At 41.1% G+C, this 22,414-nt stretch overlaps 2 protein-coding genes and 1 long non-coding RNA gene across 18 annotated transcripts; 1 reads left to right on the forward strand and 2 right to left on the reverse strand.

Annotated features, from left to right (window-relative positions):
- The first annotated feature begins 4,226 nt into the window (after window positions 1–4,226).
- Window positions 4,227–9,638, forward strand: LOC124685104 (mitochondrial outer membrane import complex protein METAXIN). The gene is made up of 6 exons (XM_047219414.1): window positions 4,227–4,357; window positions 7,176–7,516; window positions 7,610–7,686; window positions 7,831–7,891; window positions 8,299–8,476; window positions 9,027–9,638. Exons 1-6 carry the CDS (start codon window positions 4,306–4,308, stop codon window positions 9,203–9,205), a joined length of 888 nt encoding a protein of 295 aa, XP_047075370.1. The 5' UTR covers window positions 4,227–4,305; the 3' UTR covers window positions 9,206–9,638.
- Window positions 9,639–11,559: 1,921 nt separating this feature from the next.
- LOC124685105 lies at window positions 11,560–16,212 on the reverse strand. Of its 16 annotated transcripts, XM_047219415.1 has the most exons (7): window positions 16,181–16,212; window positions 15,721–16,024; window positions 14,937–15,011; window positions 14,804–14,836; window positions 13,762–13,822; window positions 12,402–12,463; window positions 11,560–11,783 (listed from the first exon to the last, which is right to left on the reverse strand). In XM_047219415.1, the coding sequence occupies exons 2-7, from the start codon at window positions 15,746–15,748 to the stop codon at window positions 11,740–11,742; spliced, it is 303 nt and encodes a 100-aa protein (XP_047075371.1). In that variant the 5' UTR covers window positions 15,749–16,024; window positions 16,181–16,212; the 3' UTR covers window positions 11,560–11,739. The 16 variants fall into 16 exon arrangements, 3 of the variants coding, with proteins under 3 accessions (XP_047075371.1, XP_047075372.1, XP_047075373.1); XM_047219417.1 differs by lacking the exons at window positions 11,560–11,783; window positions 12,402–12,463; window positions 13,762–13,822; window positions 16,181–16,212 and adding exons at window positions 14,249–14,318; window positions 14,413–14,445; window positions 14,545–14,568 and having other exon boundaries at window positions 15,721–16,135; XR_006997295.1 differs by lacking the exons at window positions 14,804–14,836; window positions 14,937–15,011; window positions 15,721–16,024; window positions 16,181–16,212 and adding exons at window positions 13,192–13,285; window positions 13,597–13,646 and having other exon boundaries at window positions 13,758–14,155.
- Window positions 16,213–16,311: 99 nt separating this feature from the next.
- On the reverse strand, window positions 16,312–17,291 carry LOC124669973. Its single transcript, XR_006992361.1, has 3 exons — window positions 17,245–17,291; window positions 17,086–17,164; window positions 16,312–16,448 (listed from the first exon to the last, which is right to left on the reverse strand). It is a non-coding gene; the product is annotated as an uncharacterized LOC124669973 (long non-coding RNA).
- Between the last annotated feature and the right edge of the window lie 5,123 nt (window positions 17,292–22,414).

The following is a 22,414-nucleotide window of genomic DNA, read 5'->3' on the forward strand; positions in this document are numbered from 1 at the left end:
TCACCTCTGAATATATGAATTTTCAATTATGCACTAACCCTCTAATGAGTTTGTTTTGAGTTTGGTGTGGAGGAAGTTTTCAAGGATCAAGAGAGGAGGATGATACAATATGATCAAGAAGAGTGAAAAGTCTAAGCTTGGGGATGCCCCCGTGGTTCATCCCTGCATATTTTAAGAAGACTCAAGCATCTAAGCTTGGGGATGCCCAAGGCATCCCCTTCTTCAACGACAACATTATCAGGTTCCTCTAGTGAAACTATATTTTTATTCAATCACATCTTATGTGCTTTGCTTGGAGCGTCTGTTTGCTTTAGTTTTTGTTTTTGTTTGAATAAAATCAGATCCTAGCATTCTTTATATTGGAGATATTACGCTCCGCTGTTTCGTATGAACACATGTGTTCTTAGCTTTATTCTTAATGTTCATTGCGAAGGTTGAACTACCTCGTTCATTGATATATGGTTGGAAACGGAAAATACCGCATGTGGTAAATGGTATAATGTCTTGAATAATGTGATACTTGGCAATTGTTGTGCTCATATAGATCATGTTTAAGCTCTTGCATCATGTACTTTGCACCTATTAATGAATAACTACATAGAGCTTGTTAAAATTTGGTTTGCATGATTGGTCTCTCTAAGTCTAGATATATTTTCTGGTTGAGGTGTTTGAACAACAAGGAGACGATGTAAAGTCTTATAATGCTTACAATATGTTTATATGTGAGTCTTGCTGCACCATTTCATACTTGAGTTTGCTTCAAACAACCTTGCTAGCCTAGCCTTGTATTGAGAGGGATTCTTCTCGTGCATCCAAATCCTTGAGCCAAATCCATGCCATTTGTGTCCACCATACCTACCTACCACATGGTATTTCCCCGCCATTCCAAAGTACATTACTTGAGTGCTACCTTTAAAATTCTATTCTTTGCCTTTACAATATATAGCTCATGGGACAAATAGCCTTAAAAACTACTGTGGTGAAGAATATGTACTTATGTATCTTATTTCTTAATAAGTTGCTTGTTGAGCGGTAACCATGTTTCTGGGGACGCCATCAACTTTTACCTTTGTTGAATATCATGTGAGTTGCTATGCATGTTCGTCTTGTCTGAAGTAAGGGAGATTTTAATGATCAAATGGTTTGAGTATGCATATTGTAGAGAAGAACATTGGGCCGCTAACTAAAGCCATAAATCATGGTGGAAGTTTCAGTTTGGACACAAATCCTCAATCTCTTATGAGAAATATTAACTGTTGTTGAATGCTTAAGCATTAAAAGAGGAGTCCATTATCTGTTGTCTATGTTGTCCCGGTATGGGTGTCTAAGTTGAGAATGATCAAAAGCGAGAAATCCAATGCGATCCTTCTCCTTAGACCCTTGTACAGACGGCATAGAGGTACCCCTTTGTGACACTTGGTTGAAACATATGTTATGCAATGATAATCCGTGTTAATCCGAGCTAATTAGGACAAGGTGCGGGCACTATTGGTATACTATGCATGAGGCTTGCAACTTATAAGATATCTTATACATAACTCATATGATTTATTACTACCGTTGACAAAATTGTTTCTTGTTTTCAAAATGAAAAGCTCTAGCACAAAAATAGTAATCCATGCTTCCTCTCGCGAAGGGCCATTCTTCTACTTTATTGTTGAGTCAGTTTACCTATTCTTTCTATCTTAGAAGCAAACACTTGTGTAAACTCGTGTGCATTGATTCTTACATGTTTACCTATTGCACTTGTTATATTACTTTGTGTTGACAATTATCCATGAGATATACATGTTGAAGTTGAAAGCAACCGCTGAAACTTATATCTTCCTTTGTGTTGTTTCAAAGCTTTCTACTAAGAACTTATTGCTTATGAGTTAACTGTTATGCAAGTCTTATTGATACTTGTCTTGAAAGTACTGTTCATGAAAAGTCTTTGTTATATGATTCAGTTGTTTACTCATTATCTTCATCATTGCTTCGAATCGCTGCATTCATCTCATGTGCTTTACAATAGTATTGATCAAGATTATGATAGCATGTCACTTCAAAATTATCCTTGTTATCGTTTACCTACTCGAGGGCGAGTAGGAACTAAGCTTGGGGATGCTTGATACGTCCCAAACGTATCTATAATTTCTTATGTTCCATGCTACTTTTATGATGATACTCACATGTTTTATACACATTATATGTCATTATTATGCATTTTCCAGGCACTAACCTATTGACGAGATGCCGAAGAGCCGATTCTGTCGTTTCGCTGTTTTTGGTTTCAGAAATCCTAGTAAGGAAATATTCTCGGAATTGGACGAAATCAACGCCCGTGGGCCTATTTTTCCACGAAGCTTCCGGAAGTCCGAAGAGGAAACGAAGTGGGGCCACGAGGCGACGCCACACTAGGGCGGCGCGGCCCGGCCCCCGGCCGCGCGGCCCGTTGTGTGGGCCCCTCGTGACGCCCCCGACCTACCCTTCCGCCTACATATAGTCTTCGTCGCGAAACCCCCGGTACCGAGAGCCACGATACGGAAAACCTTCCGAGACGCAGCCGCCGCCAATCCCATCTCGGGGATTCAGGAGATCGCCTCCGCACCCTGCCGGAGAGGGGAATCATCTCCCGGAGGACTCTTCATCGCCATGATCGCCTCCGGATTGATGTGTGAGTAGTTCACCCCTGGACCATGGGTCCATAGCAGTAGCTAGATGGTCGTCTTCTCCTAATTGTGCTATCATGTTCGATCTTGTGAGCTGCCTATCATGATCAAGATCGTTTATTTGTAATCCTACATGTTATGTTTGTTGGGATCCGATGGATATTGAATACTATGTCAAGTTGATTATCAATCTATCATATATGAGTTGTTTATGTTCTTGCATGCTCTCCGTTGCTAGTAGAGGCTCGGCCAAGTTGATACTTGTAACTCCAAGAGGGAGTATTTATGCTCGATAGTGGGTTCATGCCTCCATTAAATCCGGGACAATGACGGAAAGTTCTAAGGTTGTGGATGTGCTCGTTGCCACTAGGGATAAAACATCGATGCTTTGTCTAAGGATATTTGTGTTGATTACATTACGCACCATACTTAATGCAATTGTCTGTTGCTTGCAACTTAATACCGGAAGGGGTTCGGATGATAACCTGAAAGTGGACTTTTTAGGCATAGATGCATGCTGGATGGCGGTCTATGTACTTTATCGTAATGCCCTGATTAAATCTCATAGTGCTCATCATGATATATGTATGTGCATTGTTATGCCTTCTTTATTTGTCAATTGCCCAACTGTAATTTGTTCACCTAACATGCTATTTATCTTATGGGAGAGACACCTCTAGTGAACTGTGGACCCCGGTCCTATTCTTTACATCTGAAATACAATCTACTGCAATTGTTCTTTACTGTTCTTCGCAAACAATCATCTTCCACACAATACGGTTAATCCTTTGTTCACAGCAGAAGCTCGGTGAGATTGACAACCTCACTGTTACGTTGGGGCAAAGTACTTTGGTTGTGTTGTGCAGGTTCCACGTTGGCGCCGAATCCCCGGTGTTGCGCCGCACTACACTTCGCCGCCATCAACCTTCAACGTGCTTCTTGGCTCCTCCTGGTTCGATAAACCTTGGTTTCTTTCTGAGGGAAAACTTGCTACTGTCTGCATCACACCTTCCTCTTGGGGTTCCCAACGGACGTGTGTTAATTGCACGCATCACTCACCTCTACCAATGATGTCGTGGTCAGCCGCATCGTCCCCGTCTTCGGTGACTTGCCTCACCTCCGTCGCCAACGGCACACCACCCGCACCCTCTACCCCAAGTCCTTCAGTCGCGAGGAAGGCAACCCCCACCCGCACCGCCTCACTAACGGGCCTGGCCCACTACCGCACACACACCTAGAAGCGATACACGGCAGACCATCGGTGCCGCAACGGGCGGTGCATAGGGTTTACCGCCACGAACCCACCAGCCCACGCCCCTCTGCCGATCACTCGCCACATGCCTGGACTGGATCGTGACAGAGTCTGGGCCTCATCGAGCCCACGAGCCCATGAACCGACCGACGGAATTATAATAGGAGACGAGACGAGAAGGAGAGGCACCGCATAAACCTTTTTCTGGTTTCCCGAAACCGCCCTCGTTGTTTCCCCAAAAGCAGAACCAAACCCCTTCCGCAAGCTCCTCTCCCGGCGATGGCATCAGCGGCGGCGGCGGAGTGGGAGGCCGCGGCGCGGAAGGTGCTGGTGGCGAGGAAGCCCGGATTCGGGCTCCCCACCGCCTGCCCGGCCTGCCTCCCCGCCGTCCTCTACCTCCGCATGGCCCAGGTCCCCTTCGACATCCACGTCGACACCTCCTTCCCCGACGCCGGTGAGCCTCCGCTTCCGCATCTGCCGTACTCTCCTCATCTCATGCGAACTGTGTAAGCTAAGATCTCCCTAGCCGAGCATCTCCGCTCGGGTGGCGTTGCTTGGGGGTTGAGTCGCGGGGGCTGAACTGTTGATGTGCTAGGTTTCTAATTTTTCTATGCTTGGGTTGCCTGGGGTGATTACATTGCTTGGCTTGGTGTACATGCTGCGATTCCTGTGCGTTTGGGCTGCTGCCTCACGTGTAGGTCCTCAGGTGTGTGGAGATCAGGCACGCTGATCCGTGGGATGTGTGCTCACCCCTGCACGTCTTCTCTTCGGTTCAGAACTTGTATTTGCATAGAAGGATTAGCGGTCTACTGCTCCAATTTGATTCTAAAAAGTATGATAAAAAGTCCTATGCTGAAAAGTAAGAAAAAATGTGTTTCCAGAAATAAGCAAAATATCTGATGTGCATAGATATAGGTCTGTTGAACCACTATGTGATCCTATGAACGAAACTTATTCACACAATAATGTAGCAGCAGATAAATGGATGTAGTACTAAACAGTTGTGGTGCATAGACTGCTTCCAGAACTGGTTTGGGACTTGTCTTATCGCATCTAGCTTATGTTAAGGAGCAAAGTAGTTCACAGATAGCTATCAGCTGTATCAAATGTCAGGTGTTCTGCTCGTGTATTTTGTGTCACGTATTTTATGGCGTATTTCTCTCCAAAACCTAAACAGTGTGGAAGGTGAAAGATCTACGAGGCGTTGCACATTGTTCTGGACATGCAAAACCGTTTGAATGGATCACACATAAGATAACTCTTTGTTCGGTACTGAATTCGTAGCTGAATAACAACTTTTGCATCGTCTTAAGTACTTGTTCTTGGGAGTTCAGACCTCACAGAACTACCGGATGACAACAAAAACACATGCCATTTTACTAAAACAAAATTGCTTTCTACAGAATAGATCTGTCTCCTAAAGTATATGTTGACCACAAGAAGATAAAATACACCATCATATCTCTAATTTGAAACAACACGGCGATATTTGTCATTATCCATGAATACCTGGTACAAAGTTTAAGATAAACTTAGCGACAAGGTTGAAGTTGATGGTGAACTAGGCACCATGTGGGTGGCAGTGTGAAGGTGATGACGATTGTAGGGAGCAAATCAGCAGTGTGCAGTCTTAGATGGCCACTGACCACCATTAGCTGCATTTCGCTTGCTTCAGAGCTGGCCTCTCCCTTGCCCTGCCTTCTCCCATGGAGTAGTGGCGGTGTTCCTCTGTAATCATGGAGTAGGCGAGTTGTGGTAGGTGGCAGACAAGAGGAATTCTACTACTCCCTCCTGTCCTAAATACTTGTCGCGGGTTCAATGAATGTAGACACACTTTAGCCTACATTTTCCCTAAATCTGTGACAAGTATTTAGGGCCAGAGGGAGTATATCAACTCAAAAAAGGAGATAAGGGTGCCCATACTCCAGCGGCTACAGTCCTTCATCAGTATAGAAGCAGGGGATACAATCATCCAAGGATAGACAAGAAAAAAAGAGCGAACAAAATAGCACTGCGCTTTTAATAACAGTAAACTAGAGGTCTTGTCTTCCTTATACTGATTGCCAATTCTATTTTAGCCCGACATTTTTCCTAAATCTGCAATAAGTATACGGTGTGGAAGGTGAAAGATGTACGAGGTTTTGCACATTGTTCTGGACATACAAAACCAATTGAATGAATCACAGATAGGATATTCGGTGTTCAACACTGAATTCGTAGCTGAATAACACCATTTAGATCATCTTAAGCATTTTTTCTTGGGATTTTAGACCTTACAGAACTACTGGATGACAACAAAAACACATGTCTTTTTTTTTACCATGGACTGTGAGGCAACTGCCCCACAGCAAATTTTATTAAAAGAAAAGTCAAGTACAGCAAAAGAAAAATCTGCACAGACCAGAAAGATCACTATGTACAAAACCGCAAGGAAAACTCCTTAGGTCAGCGACCTAATCCATGCTAGAAACCCTTCCTTATGCTTGTACTATATTCTAACACATGCCATTTTACTAAAACAAACTTTGCTTTCTTCGGAATAGGTCTGTCTCCTAAAGTATATGTTTTCCTAAGAAGATAAAATACATCACTAATTTGAAACAACATCACATATTTGTCATGATCTGTGAATACCTGGTAGAAAGTTCATGATTATCCTGGCGTCGAGGTTGATGGCGATGGTGAACTAGGCACCATTTGGTGGCAGTGTGAAGGTGATGACGCTTGTAAAATGACATATTTTAAGCAAAGCAGCAGCATGAAGTCTTAGACCACCATTAGCTGCATTTAGCTCGTCTCAGAGCTGGCCCCTCCCTGTGCCCTGCCTACTCAAGATCAACGCCATGGTTGAGTGGTGGCGGTGAGATTCACACTTACCAGATACAGTTTCTTTGCAATCATGGAGTTGGCGAGATGTGGTAGGTGGCAGACAGCTCGATAGATGGAAGGCTTTGGGTTTTTTTCCTTTCTTTCATGGAGGGGATTATGAGTGAATGAAAAGGAGGTAGGGTAGAGTTTGGGTGCAGAAAACAGGGAATTCTACTATAGCAACTTAATAAAGGAAACAAGGGTGCACATACTCCAGCAGCTACAGTCTCTCATCAGTACAAACAGGGAATACAATCATAGACCAAAAAAAAAAAAAAAAAAAGAACAAAGAACATAACACTGCCCTTTTGATAATAGTAAACTAGAGATGTTGTCTTCCTTATACTATTTTCCAAATATATTTACTGCTCTACTGCTCTTACACATTAAATTTTATTCCACAGAGCACATACCATATGTTGAATTTGGCGAGTGTGTCGCATTCAACAATGAAAAAGGAGGTGTAATTGAGTATCTCAAGGAGGAGAAAATTGTGGACTTGACCTCAAAACTCCCAAGCGATTCTTACTCTGATCTAACATCCACAAAGGCCATGGTTTCGACTTGGCTTGCTGATGCTTTGCAATACGAACTCTGGGTGGTTACTGACAGGAGCATTGCACAAGACATTTACTATTCTGATCTCTCCTGGCCCATTGGGAAGATACTCCACTGGAAGAAAACTAGAGATGTGAAGCAATTACTGGGTATAACAAAGCTTAATGCTGCAGAAAGAGAAGAGGAGGTCAGAAATGCTGTGCTCATGATGTTTGCAGGCTTATTTTTTGGTCACACACTAGTAGCTTATTGCATACTTGTAATTTCTTCTTTTGAACAGATATACCGGAATGCTAATGCTGCTTATGATGCTTTATCAATGAGATTAGGAGATCAAGCCTTTCTTTTTGACAATAGGTAATACTGTTTTCTTCTGTTTTCGTTTGTATGCAACATACGCCATTGTATTAATTTACTATTTGTTTGTGGCTTGTCATATATTTCTCTTATATAATGCAACATTTGCAGAACACTAACTATTCTATTCTTCTATCTGTGCAGCCCTACAGATGTTGATGCTCTTTTCCTTGGACATGCTCTTTTTGTCCTTAATGCATTACCTGTGAGTTCCACTCAGGCTTGAATACTCAGCTTTGCTTCTACCTGAAATGCAGCATGCATTAACATTCAATTGCATAGATAAATGGATCTAGAACACAAATGCATATTGGCGTTCAATAATCACTTACACATAAGCCTGGAAGCATAATGTGCACCGCAAATGTTTCATACCTTAATAATAAGGTTGTTTATATGCTAGAGGAATGGGCATCGCTCAGTTGGCTAGAGGCTCATGGTAGTTTCCTTTAAATAAATTTCTTCAGGTGTTAGGCCTGTTGCTTGAGCCTTTTTATATGCTATGATTTTCCTTTCACTAACCCACTAAGTTCTGGCTGTCAAATTCATTCCCCAAAACCATGGCCTGAGTTATGTTTTGACAAATGCTCTGACCTTACTTCTGCTTTGTAGGGTACATCTACGCTGCGAAGTTATTTACAGAACTATGACAACTTGGTAAACTGTGCCGAGCGTCTCAAGGTCCAATTGATGAAAACCGATTCATCATCAGCAGGGTCAGTATCAGGATCAGGATCATCTGATCCGTCGTCATCATCCACATCCAGGAAAGGAGCATCTTCTGGACAAAGTAAGTCAAACGTATTTCATTGTCATAGTAGTTCAGTCCAGAAGTCACTGCAATTCTACTAGTTCTCATATTTGTTTGCTGCTTAATATTGGGATCATGTGTCCCTAGTTATATTTTCTATTCATGATAATAATATATTTTTCTTAGTTTTGTGTTCAAAGGTTCTTTTATCAAAATTCAGTGATTGCTGGTTGAATACTTTGTTTGATACACTTCCATTATTACGTAGCTGTTCCAAAGGAGATAGTGCTGACAAACACTTATATGTGTACTCATTTACGATAGCAATGAGAAATGACTATTTTGTAGTTATACGTTGCTCAGTGGTTACATATTGTAAGGCCTCCACCAGTGGTAGTGCTATTTGTGGCACGTCATGTAGAATGAATATATAAAGGCATATTTTGTTGTGGATTGTTTGGCCTAACAAGTTCACTTAGAAATGGGGATAAGTAATTAGACGGTAATATGGAGATACATTCAACCAATGGAATATATTTGAGCTTTCATTTGACATCTTGAGATCTTATTGGCCTGGACTTTTTTGTAGGTTACAAGCCTAAACCCAAAGCTAAGAAGGAGCGTACGGAGGAGGAGAAGAAATTTAGGCGAAGAACAAAGTACTTCCTTGCAACTCAACTCGTTGCAGTCCTTGTCTTCCTATCGATCATGGGTGGGGCGGATAATCCTGAGCTAGACGATGAGTACGATGTGGAGTATGAAGATTAAACTCTCCCCATCCTTCCGCTAGAAGAATATACTTTCTGAAGGTTTAATTTGCCACAGCGCTGGCTGTGGTGCTTTGGGAATTTGTTCCCTTGCTAGTCAGGGGGGGTTGCATACTTGATGTCGTAGTTAGAAAGGAAACACACTGAGTTGGTTAGCAACTGGCCTTTCCATGATTTCGGATGCGAAACATCTGTTTCCAAATTTTGTATGGCTTTGTGGAAAGCTACTTGAGAGTGTTCGGAAGTCCTTTTTGTGCATTGCCCCCCTGTTTCTTGTTAAATAAACTATGTAGTTTGGAAGTAAATGACCTTTCGGTCCGTCCAAACATTCTTCTTTTTTGTTAATAATTTGCTTCCTGTTTATTCTTTTTATCTTCTTGATGAAACCGAAGATATATTTTAAAAGATCACAATGGCTGGCTGCAATGCTTTCATCTCGTTTTACATGAGAAACAAAAGTCTGCGTCCGCAGGATCAGGGTACTCTGGAGCTGAGCTTGCAATAGCAGTGGTTTATCAAAATGCTGGCAGATTTGGTGTACTTTAGTCACTTGGTTTCACGCCTAATGTCGTAGCTTCATCAATGATGAGTTGCTTGTGGATGTTTTTTCCCATGTTGTGTCGGCGATGAATATGGGACAAGTTTCACTCTTCATTTTTTTTTAATGGAAGCAAAAGTTTTGAACAATTGCTTGTTTAACGCCATATTGAAGAACGAAACGAATCTAACTTTCCATCAATAAAAGGAAGGCCTAGCCGGCTAGCACCATTGAAAATAATACTACTGTATTATGCTCCTTCCAGATATTCCATGTTGCACATGAGATGACCTCGACAAAACAACTGGTTCCCCCGCATTTAAGTGAACTAGATGACCCGTTGCGCTATCGCGCAAATGCAGAATCTAACCTATAAGTTTTAGTTTATTTTAGTATTAAGAATTATCTTGGAATTTAGCTGCTTTAGTATAACTATAGACACACCATTCCATCGAGGTGTTGCAGTAAGATATGACAATTTAGTACAATTTCGCACTATTTTTTCAGCTTTTATGGTTTTGTATAGGCTCTCCCATCAATTATGTTTATTGCATCTAAAGAGGTAGCATCATAAAAAGAATCATAAAAGGGTAATTACTAATTCCAAGAAGAATGTTTCTACTTACTATGAGTAGCAAGACAAAAAAAATCGGTTCGAGATTTTGAGCCTCTTAACGGACACCATCGGAACCAGGAACTATTGCAAATATTTGCCTCGCGTAAATAATTTCCACCTCTATTCGCAGCTAATTCCGCTCATCCCATTGCGATTTGCGTTAACTGCCCAACCTCTTCCTCTTAACCCATCTCCCTACCCTCTGCCTTGATTTGCTACATCTCCCTCCATTTTCTCCACCCATCTAATCCATTGACCAAGTACTATGTCGCAGCCATCCACACCATCAACCATAGTCACCCGCGCCATCAGCCACCTACGCCATCAGCCTTCTGTTGCTCGCCCCAAGATTTACCATTTTAGAATTCTAAGACAATATGTTGTCATTCCAGAATCCTAACATGATACTTTTTTTATAGAAATAGTAGGAAATCCTAAAACCCAAGCGAGGCAATATTCAAGTCATAAGTTCTATGATAACTTATTTTAAATTAGCTCGTTACTTGATCTAAATGGATGGCCATTCCCTATCTTTAGCCTTATTTTATTCTTTATCTTCCATTGCGGGCAAACAACAAAAACAAGACAATATTGCAACCATAAGTTTTATCCATGATATTATATATGTCTGAGATTTATATCTAAGCCATAAGCAGACGCACATTGAACATAATATGTAGGCCATGATTGAAGAACATATGATTGCTTTGACCAACTTACATGTCAATAACAATACAACCTGTGTACCTTATGAAGAAAGGAGAAGTTAATCAAAAGATTGAAATAAACAAAATGTTGTCAGCGGGTGGCTTTTCAGGAACCCTCCCCTATCTGATAAGGTTCTACTTAGAAAAGTTGACGTAGTTACCACATGAGATTGATTCCACAACCGAGAAGATAAACCAGGTGGCAGCGCAAAGGCAGATAGGTACGGCATCACATTATCTTAACAGCTTAGCAAACAACCCATAGGAGAAGCAGCACACGACAGGGCCCCGGCACAAAGACACAAGCAAAAAAATATTATACCATAAGCTTTATCCATGGAATTATCTATGATTTGTACTAAGGAATACTTTGTGTTTGCACACTGAATAGTTTACTCTATTCGGTTCATATAAAGTTACATCTTATATTTACGGATGAAACACATGTACTCCCTTATGGCACCGCCGGATCATTGGCAACAAACGAGTGTGCATCGCAAGGAAAAATTGTAACCCATACATTATGATTGCCAGGACAACCTCCCACATGTAATGCCTCCAGAGCATGAGCTGACTTGTGACAGTTTCATAATACATACTCAAAGCTATGTTTGATAAAAGAGAGATTCAACAAGAACTTGGCTTGAAGAGTGAGCACTCCCAACCTTGAGAGATCATCCATTGCCCGCTTGAGAATCAGCTCCCCTACAATTTTTACCTAAAAAATGAGCAGACCAAAAAAATTAGGGTATTTGCTGCTCTTTGTTTAATCAAGTTAGTACATGTATCACTCTGGTTCTGGGAGTGAAATCCTTTCAACCACAAGGTCTTTATCTTTCAGACATTGAATAGACTAAATTTTCACTTAGCTTTATAAGACAGTAAAGTAACAGAATCAAGCTAAAATGGGTCATTCCAAGTTACAACATGGTTGCTGGTCCTTAACCCTGATATTTTCCTCTAGGTTTACATTGCCCACATGGTACTTTCATTGGAAAAAGTATCGACTTCCAGATTATATATTGTTCTATGGATTCAATCATGTCACCCGCACATTCAAATAATGCATGAATCACTTATGCGCCCGTGCCTAAAGACCATAAATCATTATACACTTATTTAGTTCGGGTATTTCCTTAGATATTTCAAAACATATGAGCCTGACAACTTCCAGAATGCAAATAAAAGTATAAGCAGATCACATCTAACATATGTTACATCACCAGGTTCAGTACGAAGACAGCAATCTAGTTGGTGAAACAAACAAAAAATAGAGGTGAACGTTTTCATGGAAAAAGAAGAAATCATACTTTTGCAGGGTGGAGGAAGTGCTCACCTGAGCTTAGACCCTCCGATCGCCATCTATGCAGGTAGGAGGAGATGCGGCTTGACACCGCCCTGAAGAAAACAAACGGCAAAGAGAGAGGGTAATGTCAAGGGGGGTGGGTGAGGGCAAAGCTTATATCCAAATATGTAAAACATTTAGTAAGAAAAACAAATATTCCAAAATCACAACCTTGCACTAAACAGTGGTAAGATAACTTCAAAGAGTACACTTTCCGCCATATATTAGTACTGCATATTGCATGAATGATACATATATATACATATATTGTGTTACTGGTTTATTTATCAGTTTCTGGTCAGGCCATGTATCACATCAGGAAAATACTATCCGTCGACATCCTACATTGAGAAGCAACTATCTTTTTCATTTAATATCAATAAATACATGTTCAGCAGATCAGAGTGTGAATATTTAAATTAATTTAAGAACACTACTGACACACAATTCCTAAGAGCAATCATGGCCAAATAAATCATAAGTGCAATGACATCATCTTCCCTTGCTTCTCCTCTATCGGCAGACCCAAACAACCCACCTAATCCAAGTCACATGGCACACTCTTGTAGCTAGCGTGCAGCAAAGAGATAGAATACCGCTAGAACATTTTTCCAATACCCAGAATATGTCAGCTAGAGACTAATCCTTCAAACCAGATCATCCACAAGAGAATTTTTCCGAGGCAAGTAGAAACTGAGAGGAGTCATCCTAAATGCATCATAAATTGGGGCCTTACAAAACTTCCAGTAGCCATCTTTAGCTACATCATCTGCGATCATACCCAAAAAAAATCTCAGAATACATGTGTCGTGCTTGCTGCCTCCACAGGACACCCGTATAAAAAAATCTCCTGCCTCATATCTCCTTCCTCCCTCCTAGCTCAAAAAACACACACTCAGCTATCAAACTAATATTCGATTAGATTGCATTGGCAGTGCATATTTCTCGGGTTTATAAGATGGAGAGAAGAAAATAAACAAGTCCACAAAGAGTTTGACAGGTAACTGAATGCCACATCAGGGCATATAGTACAATAATCTTAGAGCGCCAAAAAATCAGCACTTTGCGCATGTATAAATATTGCAATCAGTGAGGTATGGATAAACTGTGACATGAAGGATAATTATAGCAGCCAACACTGTAGATATATAAGAAACATAGCTTTTAAAGAACACTATGAATTCACCTTTGCACTAAAATTTACGAACTTTATCTTGGTATCCTATTTGTTTGTGCCTTTTCAAAGAAACGTCATGGGATTATTCAAGAAGTCGAGAGACCTAAACATCAAAAAGTAGTACAATTGAACATAGAGGGAAAAGCACGGTGGGGATAGGATGAGCACACCTACAGCAGAGCATCAAAACTGGTCATTGTCAGCATTGGCGTGGGAATCTCCTTGACATCCAACCCTATAAGCACAATACAATGAAATTAATCAAGGGAGTAAATAGAATGAAATCTCCTTTTAAGGTAGAAATCAAGCAACCTAATTACTTCTATTTTTTCCATTGGTATACATACAGCTGGCACATGTGCGAGAGCTAGAAGTTTATGAATGAATCAAATAAACTGTAACCAAAGCATCATATTTCCCTTAACTTTCCATATGTATCAATTGTAGCAGTAAACATCTTACTACTTGGAAAACTAACCTAATCAAAAAAATCATTTCAATCATGCATTCATAAAATTTAGGTTATCTACAAACATAAGTGTGTAGCTCCTGCAGGAGTAACACTTTATCTAAGAGCAACTCGGAATTGAACTAAAACCATGGAATGAATTATGAACCGGAGGGAGTAACAGTTAACTCCAAACAACATGACCTTGTACTTGGACCATTCATTCCTTCCTAGCATGATGAAGTGATTCTTTTTTGTTTGAGCCATAGTCTAAATCTGCAGTCTGAGCCATACAAATGGTTAACTTGGCTACATAAATCCATGGCTTTAAAGCAAAACAATCTAATGAAATGAAGCATTTCTGAAATTCAGATTACCACTGTGCACTGTACATTCAACAGATTCCAGAACTGAAAACAAATGAATATGTCATAAAAGGGAAAACCTAATCCGTTGGAATATGCCTCAAGAATTATGAATTAAATGTATTCGTGTAATAATAGACGAACCGCAATTTACATCACCCACAGACCCTGTTTGGAAGGATAGCAAGAGTAAGGTTGGTGTATAAGGGTACATGATATTTTTGATCCATCTACAAGGGTTCAATCAAATTTTACTACTCCAAATAGCATTTACTCATATAGAATCAAGAAAATTGACCATATAGTAATATTTCCTTATCACAATTTTTTCTTCGAAACATATTTTAACATGGTAATCAAATGGTCGGCAAAGGGTACATATATTTAGGTAAAACAAACTTACCACTATACGGATGGCTATAGATACATCGTATATCCGCAAAAGAAGAACACAAATAATTAACATGAGCCAGCTTTCCTTACTACAAGAATGAAATAGCTTTACGTAAAGCATGAAAAGGGAACATTTATTTCACCTTCAAAGAAAACACACATGCCTAATGTATTAATAATGTTGGAAAAGATGCCTCGCATGATGCAGCCAATATTTCCTGAGATAGCAAGGTAGAAAGAACAATTTTATGCATTATAAACACGGACTTAAAGGCATAATCTGCTAAAAAAATGCCGGACTCGTCAATACAGCAGTGATGATCACACTCAATACAGGTTCAATCAGAACTATATTAGAGACAATGATAAGGTATGACGCCACTGAAATATTAATCTTTCAAACCAGTTAGTAAAAAAACTCGTATACATATAGATGTCTTAGTATTACTGAAAAATTCTTAGATAGCTAGGGAACTAAGACTTTCATAGAAATATGATTCTATGAGCATAATCTAGAAAAAAGTAGAAGTGATGTTTATTATTAAATGCCCTTTACAACAGCATAGCCTGCTATAGCAATTCCCTTCATTTGTTTGGTCGGGATAGGAGAATGATTCTACTAATGAAACAACAAATGAGGCATTGCTCAGATAGTCTATTTTCTTGATCAAACGTATGTAGTCAAATCTGGTTTAGTCATGGTGACCATACTTCTCATATTATAATATAACTCAGCTCTATACAAAACAAGTGCATACAAATTTCTTTTACAATAACTTGTATAAATGCATGTAGGAGGAACTTACCATATGCAACTTCTCATGCACCAGCTATTCAATAGCTAGAACCAACTTCAATATAGGAAACAATACCAACAGCTAATTTCCTTTCCAGAATTTGAGCAGAATAACACAAGAGGAAAATTACCTTCGGAGAAAATCTTGGAGTGATTCATGGAGATAATCCTGTGGTGCTACAGGCCATGAAAGAAAAGGGATCATGCATCAAATCAGTGTTCACACACACACACACACACACACACACAGAGAGAGAGAGAGAGAGAGGAAGCAGTGGTCCACGCCTAGCCGCATGCCCTTGAAGGTCCCGCACACGTGGCAGCAATGTTGTAGAACTAAAACCTTATTTTCTTAGTTGATTGCTAGAGTTACTTTCCTCCAGTCAGCCTCTGCACTACAGAAAGCATGCCAAATGTAATGACATTTGGTCTTTCCTGGAATGTAAGATAACACATGAGTCAGAACCTATTTTGCGCCTTCGTGATATAAGCATTTTAAAAGTGAGTCATTTCAATTGTATAGAACACCATCAAGATAAAAATAAATTTCAAGAGGACTGATTATCTAAAACAAATTTCGGATTCATTTACCTATGCATAATCTTTCCTTTGTCCTTGTTGAACAAGCATTATCCGATAATGAACCTGCTCTTAAAACAAATACCCATCATCGTATGGAAAAAGAAAGCGGAGGTCAAAATCAAAGGAGAACCAAGTAGCCTTAGGAAACTCCCACCAACAAATTATATGCAAAAACTTCACCATCAAAGATCAAAAGGAAAATAAATGGTTCCTTTCTTTCCTCGATACCTATTTTTGTTCGAATGGTTCATGCTATCTTTTCTCTCTTGCATCCCTCCTAAAAATTCAAATGGTTCATAGGGAATCAAAATACACTCATATTAGCGAGCATGTTTCGGTTTTCATTTCTTATCAGTAACAATTAGAAGAAAATCAGACCTAAAACGATCTCATGATGAAAAAATATACAAGCACATGACTCATACGGCCGTGTCTAGCGAGAGGAGGAAATTAACTTATCAAATGTCTGTTTATGGATAAAATCATCGTGAAATATTTTGTAGGCTGAAGAACCCCGCCGTATGATAGAATAAAATATACACAAGAACTAATGAGAAGGTACAAGACAGTACGTTCCTCAATTGTACCATGCCTATTTGATAGGAAGATATCATTATAAAGTTCCATCTTGTTGAAAATTGCTGACCAGCAACAATGTTTTGAAAGTTCGTGTATTTGCTTGTTCCTTCCCTAATGCAAAAACCACATCACCACTAAGCTCTGGGAGACTATAAACACATAGAAAAATACATCTCTCCGTATGTATAATTTGAGAGACAGATTAGTTCAAGCTAGTGCCACCGCATCACAATCCCCGATGATAGTGCCAACAACGAACATATTTTGGAAGCCACACTATATTATTACTAACGATTTTCAAGCATAGCACATGAGGCAAGTGCAGCGGCAACTACCTTCCGTGGAAACTCGGCGTTGGATCGCCACGGCTCCAAAAATGTGCACAACAGCAGCTACCTCCTTACAATAATTATCCTGCAAATGCAAAAGGATAAATTAAGATATCGTCGACCCATAGCCTCTCACGTATACTGTTCAAAGATCAGAAAACCGACACTGAGGCTCCGTTCGGAAGGTGGGGTTCCAAAACACAAGAACACGGACCAGACCAGCTAGATTCCTACAACCTGGGAGCTTCCATATGCAATGAGTGCTACATCTCGTATTAATTTAAGTAGACCATCTTAGCATTTACAGCGGCATACACGAGAGGGCCGTCCTTCCTTTCAAGCACCTCTCCGATTCCTGACCATGCTCAAGCTACTACTCTTGACTCCCTCTGTTTTGTATCGTCTTTGAAAAAAAAATCACTTGAACTGAGAGGGGGAGAGATACCATTACCTCAGTTGTGGGGGAGGAAGAGGCCGAATCTTAATGAGGAGAAGCGACATAGCTCAGCCATGAGGAGAAGTCCATGAAGAGGAGCATGGACGGTGGCAGAGACTCGCCACCTCGCGCGATGCGGCGGCGGCCCGTGATCTGCGACGTGAGGTCGGTGGCCGGAGAAGAATCGGCTTCCAGTTCACCTCTTCCTTTTGCTGCTTCTCTGCCTCGGTCAAGATCCCCATCCTCATATGACGCCTGCTCTCTCCCGCATCAACCGCCAGAGAGAGACGAACTGCTAACGATCTGAAGGCGCCCCCGTCGGTCGGTAACCGGCGGTGACTGGCGCTCCACGCAGCAGCGCCCCGCGGCCGTTCTCCGGCGGCGCCCGAGTTCCGTCCTCGCTCACGTCGGCTGCGTCCTGCTTGGGAGGAGGAGAGGAGGCGGCGCGGGTTGGGGGAGGAGGAACGGGGGAGAGGAGACGAGGGATTGGGGGAGGTCACCACGGGCTGATCTAGGGTTTTCACCCACCCCACGCGCACAGGAAAACGAGGGGAGAAAGGCGACCTGAACGAGCGGCCTCGCTGCCACTGCTCGCCGTCCCTACACACGCTGGGTCCCATTCGTCATTGACCTAATCAAACAAGCAAAAGGTGGAAAAAAAACGACCACATCCGACGGCTGTGGTGAAAAGTGGGATTATGGCTGGTGAAACGAACGAACCAGATTGGTTTGCCCCTCTCAGGTGGCCTGGTTGAGAGGGTAGTCTAGCATCATTTATAGGAGAAATATCATGGTGAACAACTGAATTTGCTATTTCAATAATCTTGGCCAGCCAACCCTTGGTCTTGGTCTCTTGGAGGAAGATGCCTCATAGACAGGATAGACTTCATGATATTCTTCTTCCTCATCATCGGGTGCACCGGGGCCAAAGCATGGATTCTTGTGTGGTTCTTGATCAAAGGGCCTCTCACGGGATGAGAGATGACCCTCCCGCATAGGTGAGCAAGTCACCAAGCTCGGCATCCGACCACTTCTTGCAAAGGAGCTTCATGATGTAAGGAGCATAGGGAGGGACCTTCCTAAAAAATTGGTTCGGTTAAACTTGATGATCCTATGATATGCTAAAAATTAATCTTCATGTGAACTATTAGTGCAAAGGTGTGGAAGCCACTATATTCATTTGAGATGTGGAAGTGAGATAGAGCTTATGATGTGGTTCTATACCTGGTATTATAATTGTTGCTTCAAATGTCTCATGCATTTTTACGACTCGAGCTTCATGAACATGATGACCTTGTCCATTAAGCTACTATCTTGCTCGGGGATGAGTAAGAATCTAAGCTTGAGGAAGTTGATGAGTGCATTTTTGAAGCATGTTTACCATATGTTTTTGCATGAGTAGTCATAGGATTTTGATATTTTATGGCACTCGCGCGCTCCTTTATTCTTGAAATTATGAAGATATTGATGAATATGTTAGACACGGATATGATATTTTGAAGTAATAAAAGTCATCTAAATGATTTTTCATGTACCTGGGTGTAGAGGCAAAGTGGGAGGAAACTCCTGAAGGTTTAATGATCGTCGGTATGAGCAGGGCCCGCCCATACCGCGCGCATGTACCATGTGGCACCGCCTACGCCTCGTCAAAGAGTTTCACAATGCAAAGACGGGTCTGAGACCTAACATTCAGAGACACCATGGCTCGCAGAAACCTGACCTCCGAAAGGGATCTAGAGGGGGAACTTGCAGAAGGGCATTGATACGTCTCAAACGTATCTATAATTTCTTATGTTCCATGCTAGTTTTATGACAATACCTACATGTTTTGCTCACACTTTATAATGATTTTATGCATTTTCCGGAACTAACCTATTAACAAGATGCCGAAGTGCCGGTTCTCGTTTTTCGTTGTTTTTGGTTCCGGAAAGGCTGTTCGGGCAATATTCTCGGAATTGGACGAAACAAAAGCCCACGATCTTATATTTCACGGAAGGTTCCAGAAGTCCGAAGGGGAGACGAGGAAGGGCAGCAGGGGACCCACACCATATGGCAGCGCGGGTGGCCCCCTGGCCGCGCCAGCCTATGGGGAGGGGGCCCCCTGGCTCCTCCGACTCCGCCTCTTCGCCTATATAATCTCTCGTGACGTGAAAATCCTACACCAATTGACGAAACTCCAGAAAGACTCCAGGGACGCCGCCGCCATCGCGAAACTCCGTTTCGGGGGACAGAAGTCTCTGTTCCGGCACGCCGCCGGACGGGGAATTGCCCCGGAGTCATCTCCATCGACACCACCGCCATCTCCATCGCCGTTGCTGTCTCCCATGATGAGGAGGGAGTAGTTCTCCCCCGAGGCTAAGGGCTCTACCGGTAGCTATGTGGTTCATCTCTCTCTCCCATGTGATCTTTATGTGATCACGAGCTTTGTATCACTATTAATCTATGTGCTACTCTAGTGATGTTATTAAAGTAGTCTATTCCTCCTCCATGATGTAATGTTGACAGTGTGTGCATCATGTAGTACTTGGCGTAGGTTATGATTGTAATCTCTTGTAGATTATGAAGTTAACTATTACTATGCACTCTAGAGGTTACTTTAATATGAACTCCGGATTCACTCTCCACGGTGTGACGGTGACAGTGTGCGCATCGTGTGTGATTCCTTTATGACGTTGTGGAGCTTGTTTACTCCGGCTTGAGGGGGCTCTTGTAGCCCTACACAATGAATGGTGTTTGTCATCCAACAAGAGAGTGTTTGAGAGTAGCATTTATTTATTCAATTATGTGATCATTGTTGAGAGTGTCCACTAGTGAAAGTATGATCCCTAGGCCTTGTTTCTAAGCATTGAAACACCGTTTCCAACAAGTTCTCGCTACATGTTCGCTTGCTGCCATCTTTATTTCAGATTGCAATTACTACTTATACTCATCCATATTACTTATATTTCACTATCTCTTCGTCGAACTAGTGCACCTATACATCTGACAAGTGTATTGAGTGTGTTGGGGACACAAGAGACTTCTTGTATCTTAATTGCAGGGTTGCTTGAGAGGGATATCTTTGACCTCTACCTCCCTGAGTTCGATAAACCTTGGGTGATTCACTTAAGGGAAACTTGCTCGCTGTTCTACAAACCTCTGCTCTTGGAGGCCCAACACTGTCTACGGGAATAGAAGTGTGTGTAGACATCAAGCTATTTTCCGGCGCCGTTGCCGGGGAGGTAAGGTAAAAGGTATTCACATCCTCCGACTACTAAGCTATTTCCTAGCACTCGTTGCCGGTGTGTGAGTGCTCGAAGCTATTTCCTTTAGATCCTGCAATTGCATCTTTTTGTTTCTTGTTTTTATTTTTCACTAGTTAGGCATAATGGAAAACAACAGTGAGCTTTTTAATCTATTTCCTGAGTTAAGACATGAATTGTTTGATGCGAAAATTAAAAAACCTATGGAACCTTATTTGCATGATAGTAGCAGTGTTATTAGTATGAACGCAATTACTGCTAATGCTATGGAAAAATCTAAACTTGGGGAAGCTAGTTTATATAAAAATAATATTTTTTGCTCCTCAGCTTTGGATGAAGTATTTTGCCTTGATAATGCTTTGTCTCCAATATGTGGTAATTCGAATGATGCTTGTGATATTTTAAATCCACCTACTGAAAGTATTCCTTTTAAGATACCCATGAAAATTATTGAACGTGTTATGGATAACCGTTATGAAGGGGATGGAACTGTTCATCCTGGAAATTATTTACTGTTTCTACATGAATTATGCGGGTTATTCAAGTGTGCAGGTATTTCTATGGATGAAGTTAGGAAGAAATTATTCTCTATGTCGTTGTCTGGTAAAGCGGCGCATTGGTATAAACTACTGAAGGATGGGCATTCTCTTGATTGGAAGGATATTGTGCCTCTATTTTATTCTAAATTCTATCCTCCAAGTGAAATTCACAAAGACCGAAACCGCATATATAATTTCTGGCCTCATGATGGAGAGAGTATTGCCCAAGCATGGGAGAGATTGAAGTCTTTAATGCTCAAATGCCCCATTCATGAGCTTCCTGGTAATATCATCATTGATAATTTCTATGCAAGACTTTCTTTTCAAGATAAAACCTTGCTGGATACTCGCTTGTTCCGGATCATTCACACACAACAAAGAAGAGTTTAAATGAGACCTTCTTGATCGGATTCAGGAGAATACTCGAAGGATGGGAGAACGACAAAGGTAGAGAGTCGGGTATAAATTATGATTATGAATGCATTGAAACTTTTATGGATACTCGATAAATTTCGAAATATGAGTGCTACTTATGGTCTTGACTCTCAAGTTGTTGCAAATCTTTATAAAGCTTTTGCCTCTCATTTTGAATTGCCTAGGAAGAATTTTGATAAGTATCATGAACCTTTTAAAGACACTTGCATGAAGGATGAAACTGTTATTAATGATTGCAATGAACATGTTCAAACTTCGAGAATGCTATTTCCTATAAGCATGTTAATTTTTGTGGAGTTCATAGACCTTGTGAAAAGAATAAAATTGAAGAAGAATATTGTATCCATCACAGGAATGAAAAAACTAGAAAGTGGTCTAGGGCTCTAGATGATCTTGGTGAAAAAGTTTGTGCCCTCTATCCTTTTATTTGTAAACTTTGCCATAGAGTGGGTCATTTTAATTTCCAATGCTCCTCCAATGATAAATCGAACCCCATAAGTGCTGCAAATTTATATTGTGATGATGAAATCACTCCTAATCAGCATGATGAACTTACTTTATTTTTGGGGTGTGAAGAGTTATTGAGAAAAACTTCTTTGGTGGATATGAGTGCTTGATATTAAAAGTGTCCTGCATGGGTGTCTTTCTTATTGCATTGATAATTGCCATACAAATACTTACAT

The sequence above is a fragment of the Lolium rigidum genome, chromosome 1 (assembly GCF_022539505.1).
Source record: "Lolium rigidum isolate FL_2022 chromosome 1, APGP_CSIRO_Lrig_0.1, whole genome shotgun sequence".
Lineage (NCBI taxonomy): Eukaryota > Viridiplantae > Streptophyta > Magnoliopsida > Poales > Poaceae > Lolium > Lolium rigidum.